General features: G+C 41.8%; 2 protein-coding genes across 2 annotated transcripts; one reads left to right on the plus strand and one right to left on the minus strand.

The window, feature by feature from the left end:
* Window positions 1-233: 233 nt before the first annotated feature.
* Window positions 234-4,693, minus strand: LOC137661751 (galactocerebrosidase-like). Its single transcript, XM_068397378.1, has 3 exons — window positions 4,526-4,693; window positions 3,433-3,501; window positions 234-314 (listed from the first exon to the last, which is right to left on the minus strand). Exons 1-3 carry the CDS (start codon window positions 4,691-4,693, stop codon window positions 234-236), a joined length of 318 nt encoding a protein of 105 aa, XP_068253479.1.
* Window positions 4,694-13,682: 8,989 nt separating this feature from the next.
* Window positions 13,683-14,720, plus strand: GPR65 (G protein-coupled receptor 65). Its single transcript, XM_068399911.1, has one exon. It carries the CDS (start codon window positions 13,683-13,685, stop codon window positions 14,718-14,720), a length of 1,038 nt encoding a protein of 345 aa, XP_068256012.1.
* Window positions 14,721-16,050: the final 1,330 nt, after the last annotated feature.

The raw sequence follows: 16,050 nt of genomic DNA on the forward strand, positions 1-16,050 counted from the left end.
TCTCAGGGGGGAAAAAAGAACTCATTTGCTCTAGAATGCAACCTATTAACCATATGATAGTGAGAACCATCTCCAGAACATTAGTGTAAATTTCTCTTCTACAAGTTAGCAGATATTGTTTATGCTTTTCTGCAACTTCAGTACAACTACAGAATGCATCTCCATGCTTCAGCTAAAGTGACATGTGCAGGACATTACTTACAGCATCACTGCAACGAGAAGTTAGACCCTGCTCACACAAAATCCATACCTGTTGATTGTCCATCACCTCCAATCTCTACTTTGAGGATATGTAAAGAAGCACCAAAATTTGGCTAGAAAAAAGACAGAAAAACAAACAGAATCCTGCTGTTAATAAGAAGAATGCAATAAATAAGTGTACAATTTTGAGGATGCTAAAAATTCAATACTTTTTTTACACACCCATTATAGATGCAACGAGAGATTATACAAAATTCTGCTTCAAAAGGAAATCGAGCAAGAAAAATAGTACACTTATCTTCAGTCATTTTCACTGACTCTTGCACCATTAATGACACTTCTCCCCAGCTATGCAGATTTTAAACTGGTTACACAAGAAAATACTGAAGAACTCTAAAAGTAGAACATGGGCTATACGAGGAAGACAACAGTATTTTTAATGTTATTAGAAGTCAAGTTTGTTTTCTTTTAAAATCAAATTATTAGAATTAATATTTCAGTAAATTATTTTTTGGTGTAAAGGGTTACATTGCTTATGTGAAAGAGCATACATACGGGTCAAAAACAATCTGCTAACTACAAGTAGAAAGGCAATAAAGAAAAAAAAAAACCCACAATGGAAAAAAAAATGGCCACCTAGTCCACTATCCTGTTCCCCTGGCATCTGACTGGTGGAGCAGAACATAAAATTCAAGCTCATACAGGCAATTCTACTCAAAGTATGTTCTCCAGCCATTAGTGGCTTAAGAGTTGCTTAAGCCAGAAGTTACAACTAATCATTATTTTAATAACTACTAACGAGCTGTCGTCCACCATGGAATTACCCAAGTATAATTTTGGCATCCAAAAAAAAGTTTTAAGAGGTGAGAATGCAGTTTGATCAAAAAATATGCTGCATAGATGGTAGTTTGCTTGGCTTGCAAGTTTTGGATTTTTTTATTTGTTCTTAAATAAGAAGCAGATATTCTCAATTTACCATATCTCTTCCTGACATTTCTGATTTTAAACTTCTAACACGTTTGCTCTCCCATCCCCATCATGAAAGTTGACTGACATTAAAAGACAAGGAGAATGAGGCAAAGTATATCCCTCCCAGGTATCTCATGACAGCTTAAGAGGTTTTGGTAAAAGAACATTGTGACCCGCTTAGTAGATGAGGGCAGGGCTGTGGATGTAGTCTATCTAGACTTCAGTAAGGCATTCGACACTGTCCCCCACAGCATCCTCCTAGACAAACTGGCTGCCCGGGGCTTGGATGGGTGGACTCTTCAATGGGTTAAAAACTGGCTGGATGGCCGAGCCCAGAGAGTGGTGGTGAATGGGGCAAAGTCCAACTGGCGGCCGGTCACTAGCGGTGTTCCCCAGGGCTCAGTTCTGGGGCCGGTGCTGTTCAATATCTTTATAGATGATCTAGACGTAGGGATTGAGTGCACCCTTAGCAAATTTGCAGATGACACCAAGCTGGGTGGGAGTGTCGATCTGCTGGAGGGTAGGAAGGCCCTACAGACGGATCTGGACAGATTAGATAGATGGGCTGAGACCAACGGCATGAGGTTCAACAAGAACAAGTGCCGGGTCTTACACTTCGGCCACAACAACCCCATGCAGCTCTACAGGCTGGGGGAAGAGTGGTTAGAAAGCGGCCCAGTGGAAAGAGACCTGGGGGTGCTGATCGACAGCCGGCTAAACATGAGCCAGCAGTGTGCCCAGGTGGCCAAGAAGGCCAATGGCATCCTGGCCTCTATTAGGAATAGTGTAGCCAGCCGGTCTAGGGAAGTGATTGTCCCTCTGTACTCGGCACTGGCGAGGCTGCATCTTGAGTACTGTGTCCAGTTCTGGGCCCCGCACTTCAAGAAAGATGTTGAGGTGTTGGAGCGAGTCCAGAGGAGGGTGACCAAGCTGGTGAAGGGTCTGGAGGGTCTGACCTATGAGGAACGGCTGAGGGAGCTGGGGTTGTTTAGCCTGGAGAAGAGGAGGCTCAGAGGTGACCTTATTGCAGTCTACAACTACCTGAAGGGAGGTTGTAGTAAAGTGGGAGTTGGCCTCTTCTCCCGGGCAACTAGCGATAGGACAAGAGGACACAGCCTCAAGCTTCGCCAGGGGAGGTTCAGGTTGGACATTAGGAAGAATTTCTTCTCAGAAAGGGTCATTAGACATTGGAATGGGCTGCCCAGGGAGGTGGTGGAGTCACCATCTCTGGATGTGTTTAAAAAAAGACTGGACATGGCACTTAGTGCCATGGTCTAGTTGACATGGTGGTGTCAGGGCAATGGTTGGACTCGATAATCCCAGAGGTCTCTTCCAACCTGATTGATTCTGTGATTCTGTGAACATGCCAAAAATTCTTTGAAAATCATGATCTCTCAGCTAGATTTTCCTTTATCACATCACTATTGGTTCCTTCCGAAAACTCATTTTTGTAACACACAACTTCGGTCTACAAAAAACATAGGTTTTGATCCCCCAGTCACACATTATGCCTTAGTCTGCCCTTTAAAACCAATTCTTTAAACTGCACAGTAAACTATTCCCCTCCAGCCATCTGGATTACGCTCCTTGAAAGCGACATGACTTCTCTTCTAGCAGAGTAATTTACAGTGCCAAAAGCAAAACTAGTTATTACTGTCCACTGCAATAATCTTACCATATATTACGTTGTGTAACTCCACAGGTTACACTTGCTAACTAAAGCAGCTTACAAACCAGTAACGTTCACACACCTTCTAGAGTAACTGCACTTATACTTGAGATGAGTTTGGAATAGATATGCTATTGAAATGATGCAGTCTGCACAGTCGTTTTCACATTATGTGAACCCATCTATATTTAAAAAAAAAAAAAAAAAAAAAATCAAAACTGTCTCAAACACCCACTTCCTGCAATCACTATGAACAGCTAAAACCCTCATTTTAGCCACAAAAACCATTTAATCCTCATTAAGCCCACATGGATGACCAAAATATGTTGAAAACATATTTTTTAAAACATATTGTGAAAACATAAAGGAATTTTAATACTAATTTGAAGAACCAGGCTTCTGAACAACATGCTGGTTGTCAAAAACAACAGCTAAAATTTAAGGTTCTGATAAAAATCAAGATTAAAGTAGATCCTTTACAAGATGGGAGTTCACCTAATTTCAAATAGTAGTGAATATACTATAGAAGTTCCAACATTACACAATAAGAAAAATAAAATTAGACATTATTGTAGCAGTGAAACCGACTTTACCTTGAACAGATAATCCAAAATCTGGGACCGATAAGGTTCTTGGTAGTTCACCAGGAGTCTAGATGTGGCCTAAAATGGAAAGAAAACATGAAAATATGAAAACCTAACTTTCAAACATATGAGTACATCCCAGTTCGTCTTTCACATATCTAATAAACCTAGAAAAATAATAATAGCATCAGGAACTCAGCTAAGCCCCTACAAAAACTCTTTTCTAACCCTTCAATTGGGCATTTCTGGTTTCGTAGATTGCAATTGCCTTGTACTCCTGTTACCTGCAATTTATTGCAAAGACAGTCCAGAGAATATAGAAACAAAGAGATCTCACAGACTTATCACAAGCAACACGCAGCTCCCTCCCAGCACCATTTCTCCCGCTCTACTCGAATCTCTGTGCTTTCACTCACTGCACAGCAAAGGCAACGGGAGCTCACGGCGCACACAGGCAAGAGGGCACGGAAAGCAACTCGGCAGGTCCAAGAGTGGGTAAGAACTCGAAGGGTCTCCCAGCTCTGGTGGCCAGACCACAGGAAAGTGTACGACTCGCTGTTGCCTCATCCAGCGTTTTAAAACTCATGGAGACAAGCAGCTAGGAAGAACCTCTACAGAAAAAAAAACACCCTGGCTTAGCTCTCCTTCGACGGCACCGAGGATGTGCTGGCCCTCGGCACCCAGAGCAGCCTTACGAGAAAGAGCCACTGCACAGCTGCCCGGAGGACGGGCACAAAGCAGGGCCCGGCTCCAGCTCTCCTCGCAGCCAGGACCCCTGCCCGCACAGCCCCCCTCGGGGCCTGCGGGGATGCCCCTCAGAGCCCCACTCACATCCCCCGCTCCTCCGTCACGGCTCCCCTCACAGTTCGCCCCTCCCCTGCCTCTCACGGCTCCACTCAGAGGCCCCCCCAGCCCTCATGGCTCCACTCGGAGGACCCCCCCCGGCACAGGCCACGCCGAAGCCCCGAGGGCCTGCACCGGAGCCACCCAACACTCCCACCGACGGAATCCCCCGCCCAAGCGCCCGTTGCAACCGCCGCGCCGAGGAGGGTATCAGCACCACAGCACCGGAGGAGCCCGCACGCTGGCCGGCGCCGCTCACCCCGCCGCCGCTGATAGCCCCGATCCCGTCGAACTGCCTGCCCAGCCCGCCAGCATCGTCCAGCACGTAGGTGGCCGTCGAGAGCGCAGCGGCAGCGGCGCCGGGGGGCCCCGGGCCCCAGCTGCAGCCAAGCAGGAGGCAGCCCCACAGCAGAGCGGCGCACGCCATCCCGCCCGCTCCGCTCCGCACCACCGACAGCGTCCCGGGCGCACAGCCCCGTCCCTGCAGCGACTCGCCACTACCCCGCTCTGTGTGTCACGTGACCGCACAACCTGGCAATCACCTGGGGGGCGGGGCATGAGCAGCCTTCGCCGCCATTTTGCTACAGGGAAAGGCGAAGGGCGGCGGAGGCTTTCAGCCCTTACGGGTAACCCACCCCCCCCCCCGCGTCAGGTTGAAGTTAGTGGTTGCCATTTTGAGAGAGGGCAAAGCAAGTTCCTGCTGGTGGGAAGCGTACCGCCATGCTGGAATTGGGCAGTGAACAGCGAGTGAAGCTACTATGGAGCCATCTTGGGTGTGGGAAAGCTGCCTGGCTGTGAGGCGAGGCGGGGTGAGGGCGTTACCGCGGGACAGAGTTTCTCTGGGAACATACCGGGAGGTTGCGTTTAGTGCAGCATGAACAGCTGGGTTGTGAGAGCTACAGCGAACTGACTTTTTCTTCAGGGCCTCTGGCAAGGCACGGCAGTTTTCCTGGAAGAGGAATGGTGTTTCCCAGTGAATCTCTCATTTCCAGGCCCTTGCCAGCACCCAGTTCCCTGGTTTTGTCCAGCTGTCAGGCTGCCAGCAAATCCCTCATAAAGTAGGCAAAAATCAGCACGTCGAAGAAGAAAACTCCAGCACGTTGTGAGAAAGACCTTTGATCGCTTGCAGAGGAACAGGCAGGGAGTGGCCCTGTGGCATAGGGCTAGGCCCGGAGGGGAGCTGCTGCAGAGAGGGGTGCTGGCAGACTGACCGGCTTCCTTGGGAATCCCAGTTGGCCTCAGTTAGATCCACAACTGCATCAGCAGGACCCCAGAAAGGGATCCTGAAAGTAGGTTTTGAGTTGCACCACTAGCAGGGCTGAACAAGCCTTCCTATTTTACAGCCTTCCTGGGGCACACTGCAGGGCAATTGCATAAAAGTACGACCAGATAAGATGGTGCTGTGCCACATGTTAAAAAGTTTCCATGAGGAGAGACAGGGTGTTCCCTCAGACTCCAGCTCATGAAAGCATTTGGCTCAGAGGAAAAGTAATCAGGAGACTGGCAATCAGCTTGATTATCCTATAAAAATCCTTAAAGAACTGTCTGCTGACCTCAGTGTTACAGAGGCAATGCTCCATCTCCCTATAGGAGGAATGAGGCACCAGGAGATGCAGTGGCTGACGTCATGCAGGCGGTGTGTTAGAGCTGTGGAAAAGCCCAGGTTTTTCACGTTTCTGTCCATAAAGAAAATGGACAGTTATTTGATCCACTGCCTCTCTTATCCATGTCATTAAGGGATCTAATGTCTCAGTGATGATATTACCTGACTGATGTTTCCTGTTTATTTCTTTTTTAATAACAATACCAAACACTCATAAAACATTTTGCACTTTACAGCAATATCAAGCATTAACTAATGAACCTGCTCACACCCAAATGAGCTATACAATGTCATTATTACATGCAGAAGGACAGAGTGACTTCCTCAAGGCTACAGTGAGTCAGTGGCAGAGGTAAAATTATGCTCATGATCCTAATTCACATTCATTCCAGCAGACTACAGCTTTGCACACCTGGAAGCTTTGCAAAACCATCATAAATTATTAATTGGTTAATTTTGATAATTTCTTAAATTAATGCATCAATTTATTCTACATAGAACGCTTAAGTTGTGGAATTCAGTCTCTTATTCACTCATAGGAGCCTAAAAGTGTCAGCTTTCAAAACTCATATTGCCATCCTATGATGTGCTGAGTGCCTCCTCTTTTCAGTTGGTATACAAAAACATTCTTAGAATCTGTTTTGCTAGAAAGAAGAGAATATTTTGCTGGGAGTCTGGGGGGTTTTATTCTGCATTAGGAATCTCAGCCTTGCTTTTTACCTGTTTTTTTCTTTACAACTTTGTCCATGACGCAGGGACATGTGATCTGGACCCTTTGTAAGCCCAAATATAACCAATAAAATTATTGAGGACTTATTCATTGCTTCTTTTGTAGATAAAATTGTTTTCCACTGTTAATACTTTTCTATTTCAGTTGTTCTTTCTTGATAGTACTTTAATCTCAGCCAACCCAAAGAATACCTGTTGTTCCGAGATGACTGATTTGAGATCCTGTGTATGTCCAGATCTCAAAAAAACCTGGAAGACTGTGCTGCTTGCATCAGAAATTAAATTGTTCCATAGGGACACAGTCAAGAGTTACTTTTTGCATATTGCTTTACTTCCAGGATGTATAAAATGTATCATCTTGCTTCCTTTGATCTTTCAGTCCCACTATAAATTGTTAGAGTGAAGAACTGTAGAAATGCATATCAACTATGTTTCTCTATTTCTAATAATGATAAGAACCACTTTTTCTTCAGTGAAGTATGGGAACCCTCAACAGAACAGCAAAACTAGCTCACCAGACATTACTCTTAGTAGGTACCATGTTAGGAAAAGGCAGATGAAAAGTGATAAAACAGGTCTTTGTCTAATGACGTTTCTCTCCATGAAAATAAAGGTTTGACTGAAATTTATTTTAGAAATTAATCTAACCAAGTGGCTGGAAATCCTCCCTTTCACCAGACTGGAGGGGGCTATGATACCAGTTCAGGAATTACTACAAGTATAGAATGATTTGATAATTTAGGTTTCATATAACAAACAAGTGCATCAGCAGAAAAACTGTGGATGAAAAAGTCATGCCCTGGCTGGAAAAAAAGAAGGAACCAAATCTCTGCATCCAGTGGTTGAATATTATAGAGCTGCCTGGTATTGTTCTCAAGGAAGTCAGTATGTTCTATTTTAGAGCTTTTAAATTTGCTTATCTGTTTCATTTCTCCTTAGCATATGAATCATCAAACAAACAGGACAGTTTTTGTGTTACCCAATAGATGTACATTTAAAGTGAAATTGTACCCAGTTTCTTAGAAGCAGAATTGAATCATTCCAAACAGAATTTAAGAAAAAAATCAGAGCACACAATAAATTATTCTGATCACAGAGGGAAAAGAGAAACTGTGCTCATATAACAATTTTCCACCTCGCTAATTGAATAGAATTATCTGTTAAAAGAATCACTCCTGTGAAACCTGCATCCAACTTCAGATTCAGTTTCTATAAAAATATATAAATATGCAACCTGTTGCAGTACATAAAATTCTCTTATCCTTTGTTAACTAGAACTGTTCACAAACTTCCTCCCATCAGTAGGCAAATGGAAAAAAAACAGTAATACAAATTCTGAAAATAATTAATTCTTTTTGCACAAAGTCCTAAAGTCATTGTGATATATTTTTATGGGCTCTTCTTAGGTGGATTCTTATTTGATTCTGTGATAAATTTGATGGGAAAGGCAAGTGACAAGTCCTTCAGTCAAAAATGACCCTAAGTTTTGAACATGTACAAGTAAACACAAATAAATACATATACACTCCACAGTATTTTATTTCTGTGGAGTGGTTTCTCTGCAGAATGTATTGTGTCCTAGTTAAGAGGTTTGTAATATATTCCACTCATGTAATTAGGCAATATTTTCAATAAAACCTTTATAAACTTACTAAAAGTATTCCTAGATTTACCAGCGTTGGTACCATCCTTTGTGCATACTTCTACGTAACTATGTTGCCTTTTTTCCCATGGATAAGTTTAGATTAACAAAGTATTAAAAAAAAAAAAAAAGAAAAAAAGAAAAGAGACGTGTGATGTTGCCTCATTGGTGTATCCACGAGCAGCTTCCTGTTGCTTTATCTGATGAAGCAGCTTTTCTTCTCAGAAACAGACACGGGTTACACAGCCGATGGCATCACAGTGAAATTGCTGCATGGGGACACATGGCTGCCTAGGTAAGTGTTCAAAATCCAAGAAGTCATATACACGTGTTCTGGTACAGATTTCAACCTGGCTCTCCCTTAATGTGATGCTGACATCACACAACAAAAAGAAGGGACACAAAAGGGGCTGGAAAAGATTGCTTTGGGAGAAGGAGTATTTCACTGCCAGCACAAGTGAAACATGAGACAATAGGGCAAATTACGTCAAAAGATTGAATTAGGGAAGACATGCCAGCTTGATTTATTGTTGTAATGGTATTGCCATGATTAAAATAACCTGTTGCTTAGGAGAGGGGGAAATGACGGAGAAGAACAGTATTTGGGAGTGTTTTCAGGATTCTGAGCTGTCCTGTCTTCACTGCAAAAAAATGTCTCAGGCCTCACAGGGGGTTCCAGTAGCTCTTCTATTATTGTTCTTTAATATTTTATGGCACTAACAAGGTTCTCAGCACTATTTATATGAATGTACACAAGGCTTAAAAATTAGCAGAAAAATAAGCTGTGCTAAAAGTAGCTTCTTAGAATACCAAGTATCATGTACATGAAAATATTTTGTACAGCATCTTCCTGTATGCCTAGAGGAAAACATGATGCACGTAAAGATGTAGCAAAATAATACTCACCTGTATGGCCTGCATCTTAAAAAGCATAGCTTTTTTATCTTTTTGCTCATGTTAACAGAATTTTATGCTCTATAAAACAGTCCATAAAGTGTACCTCAAAGTTAAAAAGCCTGAGCTCTTTTAGACCTGTTTGTGTCTCTACAGAATCTCACGGAGACCTGTGAGTGAAGTTTAGTGTTGTATGAGGAAAAATGCAAAAATGTCCATGTTACTGAAAGGCATATTTCAACTCTTCTAGACTGTGAAGTTTTTCAGAATTAAGTTTTGAGATCTGCTCATTAAGAAAAAAGATCCAGCTATGGAAGGTCCTTGTGCTAGAGGAAATCAGCTTGGCACTATAACTTATTTTGAGAACATAAAGCAATCTACTTTGTTGAAATTGCTTTGAGAGAAAAAAAATCAAGAAAACCATCTGTCCTTCCATCTTATGACTGATATACACTATCACCAGTACAACAGCTACTGTATGAGCTCACATATTGTTTTCTTTCACTGAAACTTACATAAAAGGCAAAGTACTTGCAAAAACTTACCACATTATAGTGAATATTGCTTACAGCAACTTGCCCTTTTATGAAGTTGAATTTGAAATAAATATCAGTTGCAGATGTTGCCAAACTTAAACTGGTGTTTATTAGCTGAAGGAAAACTTTTTGTTTAATTAGTGACTAAACTTTTCTGTTAATAACACAAAATCCTTACAGTCCTCTTCATCTTTCCTAATTTCCCAAACTATAGTAGAATTCATTTATCTGAAAAATAAAAGAGACTCTTCCATTCTTGCCTTAGAAAGTTGTTTATGGATAAGAGTATGGAATGTGATTTTGTATTTGTGCCTATGAAAGTATAGCTTTATACTTATTTTGTTACTTTCAAAATGTCATAAATGGAGAGACCGCATAAAGCTCTCTTTAAATCTGAAACGTTACTCATCAATACAATGGAGTGCATCAATACAAATACAAGATATAATGAGTACTTTTCTCCAGAAACTTTCACAAGGTCCCTTTACAGGCTTGTTTTTATACACTACTTAAGCATAGCATTTGCTATTCCATTTCTTTAAATTTTATGTCTGACTGACTTTTTTCAGAGCTCTTGTACAAGTTTTCTGTAGCAAAATGACAAAGAGATAGGGACAATGATACTCATTGAATAAGGTGGCTAAAAGAAAAAATTGAGAAGTTGAGAAGTTTGGTTTTTTTCATTTGAAACACATTGGATACCAAAACAAGTCTATAAAATAAGTCACAAGTCTACAGAATTAGTCACAGTGGGTTTGGACCATGAAAGTCAAACCGTTAGACTGTATCGTTAAACAGAAATTCCTCGATAGTTTTTCAGAAAAAAATAACAATCAGTGTGAAAAATTATCAAACATTGTGTTTTAGGATAGCTGTAAGCCAATACCATCCTCCTGGGCAAAACCAGCGGGTACGCTCAGTACCTGAGAGAAAACCAGGGAATGCTTCAGATAGTGCATTCAGGTAAGATAAATCATTTTGCATTATGTAGTCCTACTTCTCAGAAAAAAAAACCTAAACAAGGAAGTATGATATGGACTGCTTCCCCTGAGAGAAGGCCCCAAGTAACTGTAATGAAATGTGTTGTAATCAGGGCAAAACAGTGCTTTCTGCTTTTATGTTTCTGTGCAAGAAACTGCAGCATGCATTGTGGTATACTTCATTTGTTGACTCTCTGACACACTTAAGTATAGGTCACCAATACATGCCAGAATGACACACTTCTTGTTATTATTCTCAATGAAAGCATGTCCTCCTATAAGTAGTATCAATGTGTCATCAAAGCTGGGACATGAATTACCTGGGGAATTTTAGACAGGCTCCAGGGCTTTGTTATAGAAACTATTGATGATACTGGTTAAAACTAAAAGAAAACCATGGGGTACAGTGACCTGTGAACATGAAGGACAGAAACAAATTGCCGAGGTGGCAAATTTCATGTGGTTTCAACTCTGTTTGAATCCCATCTTCAGTGTCCCAGCCTGCCATTAGCCAGTTACATCTTAAGATACTAGTTCCTTAAGGCAGATGGCAGAAAAGCAAGGCAAGGTCTTGCCCAAAGAACATGTGGTTTATTCAGACAAGTGCAATATAAGGAAAAGTGGTTTACCTTATGATCAGTGAGATCAACTGAGCAAAACTTGCGGAAACAATGAGCTAAAAAGAGAAAGCTGAAGAAAAAAAGGTGGGTGGTATGAAGACATTGGCATGTTGGTCTGTGAGTAGATATGGAAGAGCTGATAAAGATAACTGTGAGAGGAGCTGTTGTGAGTAACATGGAGACAAGTCGGGAGCTTGTAAGGATGATGAGTCTGTAATTTGACAAGTCAACTAACAATGGAGAATGAGTTTGTGGGGGAGGGAGAAGGAATTCCAGTTTCTCAGTCACACGACTAGTAAACACTGCCTCATACACTTGCTACATTACACACATGCTTCTGAAAGGACACATTTCCCTGTTAGACATTAAGAGACCTGACATAGGAAAAGAGATGCTAAAATGTGATTAGAGGAAGAAGTAGGTATTTTATCTTTTACTCATCTGGTCAGTCTTGCATATGTTTGCTTTGCTTTTGGTGAGAAGTGGGTCAGCAAAACCCTGGGATCCAATTTCTAGAGCTAGATTTTTAATTTGTGATACTTATCTATACGGGTAAGCTTACAATGTGCTATTTACCATGTGGTTTTATTAAACCACACTGAAAAGCAGACATCTTATGTTTGTCTTAAATATAGACACTGCGTTTTTTTTTTAATTGGTCATCATGTAAGTAAAGCTGTTCAATGAACCAAATTGGCAAGTCCTCAAGAATTTTCCTTGTCTTTCAAGCCTGTGAATGAATTTAGCTCTAACTGTGAAAAGTTAGCCGACTTGATCAAATAAAGCAGTGGCTGGTAAAATTAAATATGTGCTTTCTGACTAGTTTTGTCATTGCTCCTTTTTTTTCTGAATATGCAGAAATCCATATAATAACCTGAATATGCAGAAATCCATATAATAACCTTTCAACACAGGCAATAAACCTACCTGGGTTTCTCTGATAAACCCACAAACCTACACACACACACGCATCAAACCCGTAAAAGGCAGAATGAATTTGCCTACCACGTGGGAAAATCCCTGCACCCAAGTTGTCTTCACTTTGAGCTATTTCCTACGTGGGAACAGTTGTAGACAGCGCTATCTTGCAGCCTACTCATTCTACAACCTCTTCACCTCCTCTGCTGGCAGTCTAGGCTCAAACCACAGATGAGTTATCACAGGCAGTCTCTGAAGCAGTTAGTATATTTCGCAGTAGAGCTGGACCACAACAAATATTCCCCATTCCTGTATTTCCTGAACTTAACAATTAGATCTTTGGAGAAGAGAATTACTGATTATCAGAGCTGTGATATAAGCAGTGAGTACCAGCTGCCTCATAGCTGTGGTTGTACACCCTTTCTTACTTAAAGGTCAGCTCTTCTAAGTGCTTCTAAGGCTCACGCACACAACTCCTCCCACTGCTTTAGTCAGGGCTGCTGTTTTACTGGTATTTTCATGTTGAAGCTGTTGACACTCACAGCCCTGGTAGTGCCTAAGATAAACTTAATTGATAATGGTTTTATAAACACATGCATGGCAATTCTTAGAGGAAAGAAGTGTAAATGAAAAGTTGTACTCAGAGAGTCTCCACCTCACATGAGTCTGAGTGACACCCTGGCACATTCTCCTGTGCATGCAGGAACCCAATAGCCTGTCAGGTTTCACATGAGGGTTCCTGGGACATGCAGTAAGCTTTGCTGGAATAGCACAGTTGATGGCAAGTTCTTGGAGGATCACATACAAAGGAGGGGAAAGGAAGCAGGAAAGTGTGAGGATGCGACAAGACAATAGAGTGATTTGCAACAGGGAGTATCTCAGGGAGAATACCAGTCACACATTCTCGTCTTCTGAGCAGATCCCAACATCTAGCAGCACCTGAATCCCTGTCTTTCTATCCTTGTCTCTCCATTGACTTAGAGAGGAGAAGATTATTGGGGATGAGAAATCTGCCGTACTCATATGGCCAAAACCCTATTCTACTCACCTGAATAAGAGAAAGTGCACTTCTGTTATTTGTGGTGCACTTTCTGATCTCCTTCGACTCTCCCACAAGAGAGACCTGGGACTGCAGGACCCTACCCCTCTGTACGTGTCTTAACTACTCATCCTGCTGCTGCTGTAGATGCTTGCATCTGACTGACCTTGACCACCTTAGACATTTGGGTTCCTCTTCCTATGCACTTCTAACTCCAGGAGTGTGTAAAACTTTTGATCTCCTACAAACACAGTTAGTTTCTTCTAAACAAAGACACCCACCAAGAAGCCTATTAAAAAAACAAACAAAAATGTTTTTTTAGCTGACATTTTTCCTTTTTGGTAACAGAAGGCTGGAATCTTACCAACCAGGTCCTGAAGAAGTAACAGATGACCACCCATCAGTTTATTGCATCCAGGCTGGAATTAGCCCAAAGATACTACTCGGGGTGGACAATGAACAACACTGCTAAGTGCCATGATGATCACACCCTGGATAAGTATTTGTTTCCATTTGTGTACAGCACTGTGATGATGATCAGTATTCCCATCAACTGCATATCCCTCTATGCATCTTGCATTCAGGTGAGGAAAAAGAATGAGTTAGCAGTCTACCTCTTCAGCCTATCCCTGGCTGACCTTTTGTACTCTCTGATTCTGCCTCTCTGGATTGATTATGCCTGGAATGGAGATAACTGGAGGCTCTCTGCCGTGCTTTGTCAGATTTCTGCCTTCCTTATGTATATGAATTTCTACACCAGCACTGCGTTCCTTGCATGCATCTCTGTTGACAGATACCTGGCATTAGTTCACCCCTTAAAGCTCCAGCACTTGCGCACAAGAAGATTTTCATTGGTTATCAGCATAATTGTTTGGCTTCTGGAAAGCATCTTGAATTCAGTCATATTGGTGAAAAAAGAAGTATTCAATGATCCTTGTAATTTCACTAATCATACATTATGCTATGATAAGTACCCCCTGGAATGGTGGCAGGCACGGATAAATTTATTCCGGATATGCTCAGGGTACCTGGTCCCTTTCATAATCATCATGTTTTGCTACCATAAAATCTACCAAGTAGTGAGGTGTAATCAAGCCACAGCAGATGAAGAAAAGAAAAAAGTGAAGAAACTTATTCTGAATATCACAGTTACGTTCATTGTTTGTTTCACTCCTTATCACGTTATATTGCTTATTCGCAGCATCAAAGAACCTTACACCACTGACCCACAGCTTTTGCAGTTGATGTATAAGGTTTACAGAATCACACAGGCCTTAACAAGTTTGAATTGCATTGCTGATCCCATTCTTTACTGCTTTGTGAGTGAAACTGCGCGAACAGACATATTGAATTTGCTCAGGTGTTGCTTGTGCCTACGAAAGCGTGAGGGAGACCAAGCGAAAGATCATGCTCTGTGCAGTTCTGCTACGAAGAGCAGTGCGCTGATCACCTACAGAACTTCCTGTGAAATGGAGACTGTCAAAAATGCCTGAGCGAGCACATTCAAGACAAAATTGGATACCCAAAGGGGAAAGAAAGAAAAATTCTTCCCCAGTCTGTAACTAAGAAATACCCCAAAAGTCACAGATACTAACCTAAGTGAAACCAGTAGCTGGAGCTAATGAGAACTTGTTACAGGGTCAATGAAATCAGTGGAGCATCAACACATATCTTTAAATCAGGCATGGTACATAAATCAATGTCAACCAACAAATGCACAGTCAAGAAAGATGACCATGACACATTGACAAAATCATTGAGGATCCCTCGCAGAATTGCCTCCTGTCACTGCTTGCTAACTAGCCTGCGTCCTGGGCATACTCAGCTGGAGGAAGGCTGAAGTCCTCTTAACCTGGTCATTTGTTTTCCAGTTTTAGTAGAAACATAAAGGTTAGCTGGGAAGGAGCCCCCAAAGGGATTTTTTTTTTAATCAGTACTGTGATAGAAGTGAATAAAGCACGCACTCATGTGGAGTTGATGCAAATGATTGACAAAGGAGCAGACAGAGGGAGGGTGCTAAATCTTCTCTCTAATTTCATGGTGTAACTTATACTGCTATGATGGTTCCTATGTTTCCGTAAGGACTCAAGTCCTCCTTCAGCATACCCCTGAGTTTAGCCACTTGTTAAAATTGTTTACCTCATGTGGACGGGTACTTACCTGCTCTTAAGCTTTTCAGCTTTTGTTTTATTTAGAAAATATATGTTCTACTGTATAACCATATGTCATGCAGTTTCATTACAATATCAGTATTGGGTTTCAGATAGTTGAAGATTCATTACTTCAAGTTCCCATAAAGAACCAAGTTCTAGCCACCAGTGGTTTAACTCAGATGAAATTTTTCCTGATCTATGCAGGGAGGCAAGGGGCTTCACATGTCCACAATATAAAGGACCAGCCTTTAGCCTTCCTTATTATGGCTGAAATCTGGAGTGTGGTTACATTTGCAGAGTCAATAGAGCAAGAAGGTTTATATCCACTTACTTAACTGCACCTGGAAGCCTCAGCTAGAGGTTCCAGGGCTCTCAGTCTGCAAGTTTTAAAAAAATCAAACAACAAACCAACAAGCAATACTGACAAACCAGCAAAGAACACGAATGTACCAACAAACAATAAGAATGGCAGCAAAAGAACCCACATTTTGAAAGGGTTGAAGTTAGCATAAATCAAAAGTACAGTTATTAATTCAGGGACCTGTTCCTGCACAGGCCTCTGCAAAGGCTACATGGTTTCCTGGTAGCAGTGGGCACATGACCCTTGTAAAAGTGTTAAAACACAATGGAAAGTCTTTTTTTTCCTCCTCTCACAACCTTTTCACTTTTG

The sequence above is a fragment of the Nyctibius grandis genome, chromosome 4, assembly GCF_013368605.1.
Source record: "Nyctibius grandis isolate bNycGra1 chromosome 4, bNycGra1.pri, whole genome shotgun sequence".
NCBI classification, from domain to species: domain Eukaryota; kingdom Metazoa; phylum Chordata; class Aves; order Nyctibiiformes; family Nyctibiidae; genus Nyctibius; species Nyctibius grandis.

Excerpts from the sequence above, each read along its gene's own strand:
- LOC137661751 (XM_068397378.1), bottom strand. The coding sequence starts at position 4,693 with ATGGCGTGCGCCGCTCTGCTGTGGGGCTGCCTCCTGCTTGGCTGCAGC. Across the intron at positions 3,502-4,525 it reads GGGCTATCAGCGGCGGCGGG|GCCACATCTAGACTCCTGGT; the intron begins GTGAGCGGCGCC and ends TTTCCATTTTAG. Across the intron at positions 315-3,432 it reads TTTTGGATTATCTGTTCAAG|CCAAATTTTGGTGCTTCTTT; the intron begins GTAAAGTCGGTT and ends TCTTTTTTCTAG.
- GPR65 (XM_068399911.1), top strand. The coding sequence starts at position 13,683 with ATGAACAACACTGCTAAGTGCCATGATGATCACACCCTGGATAAGTAT.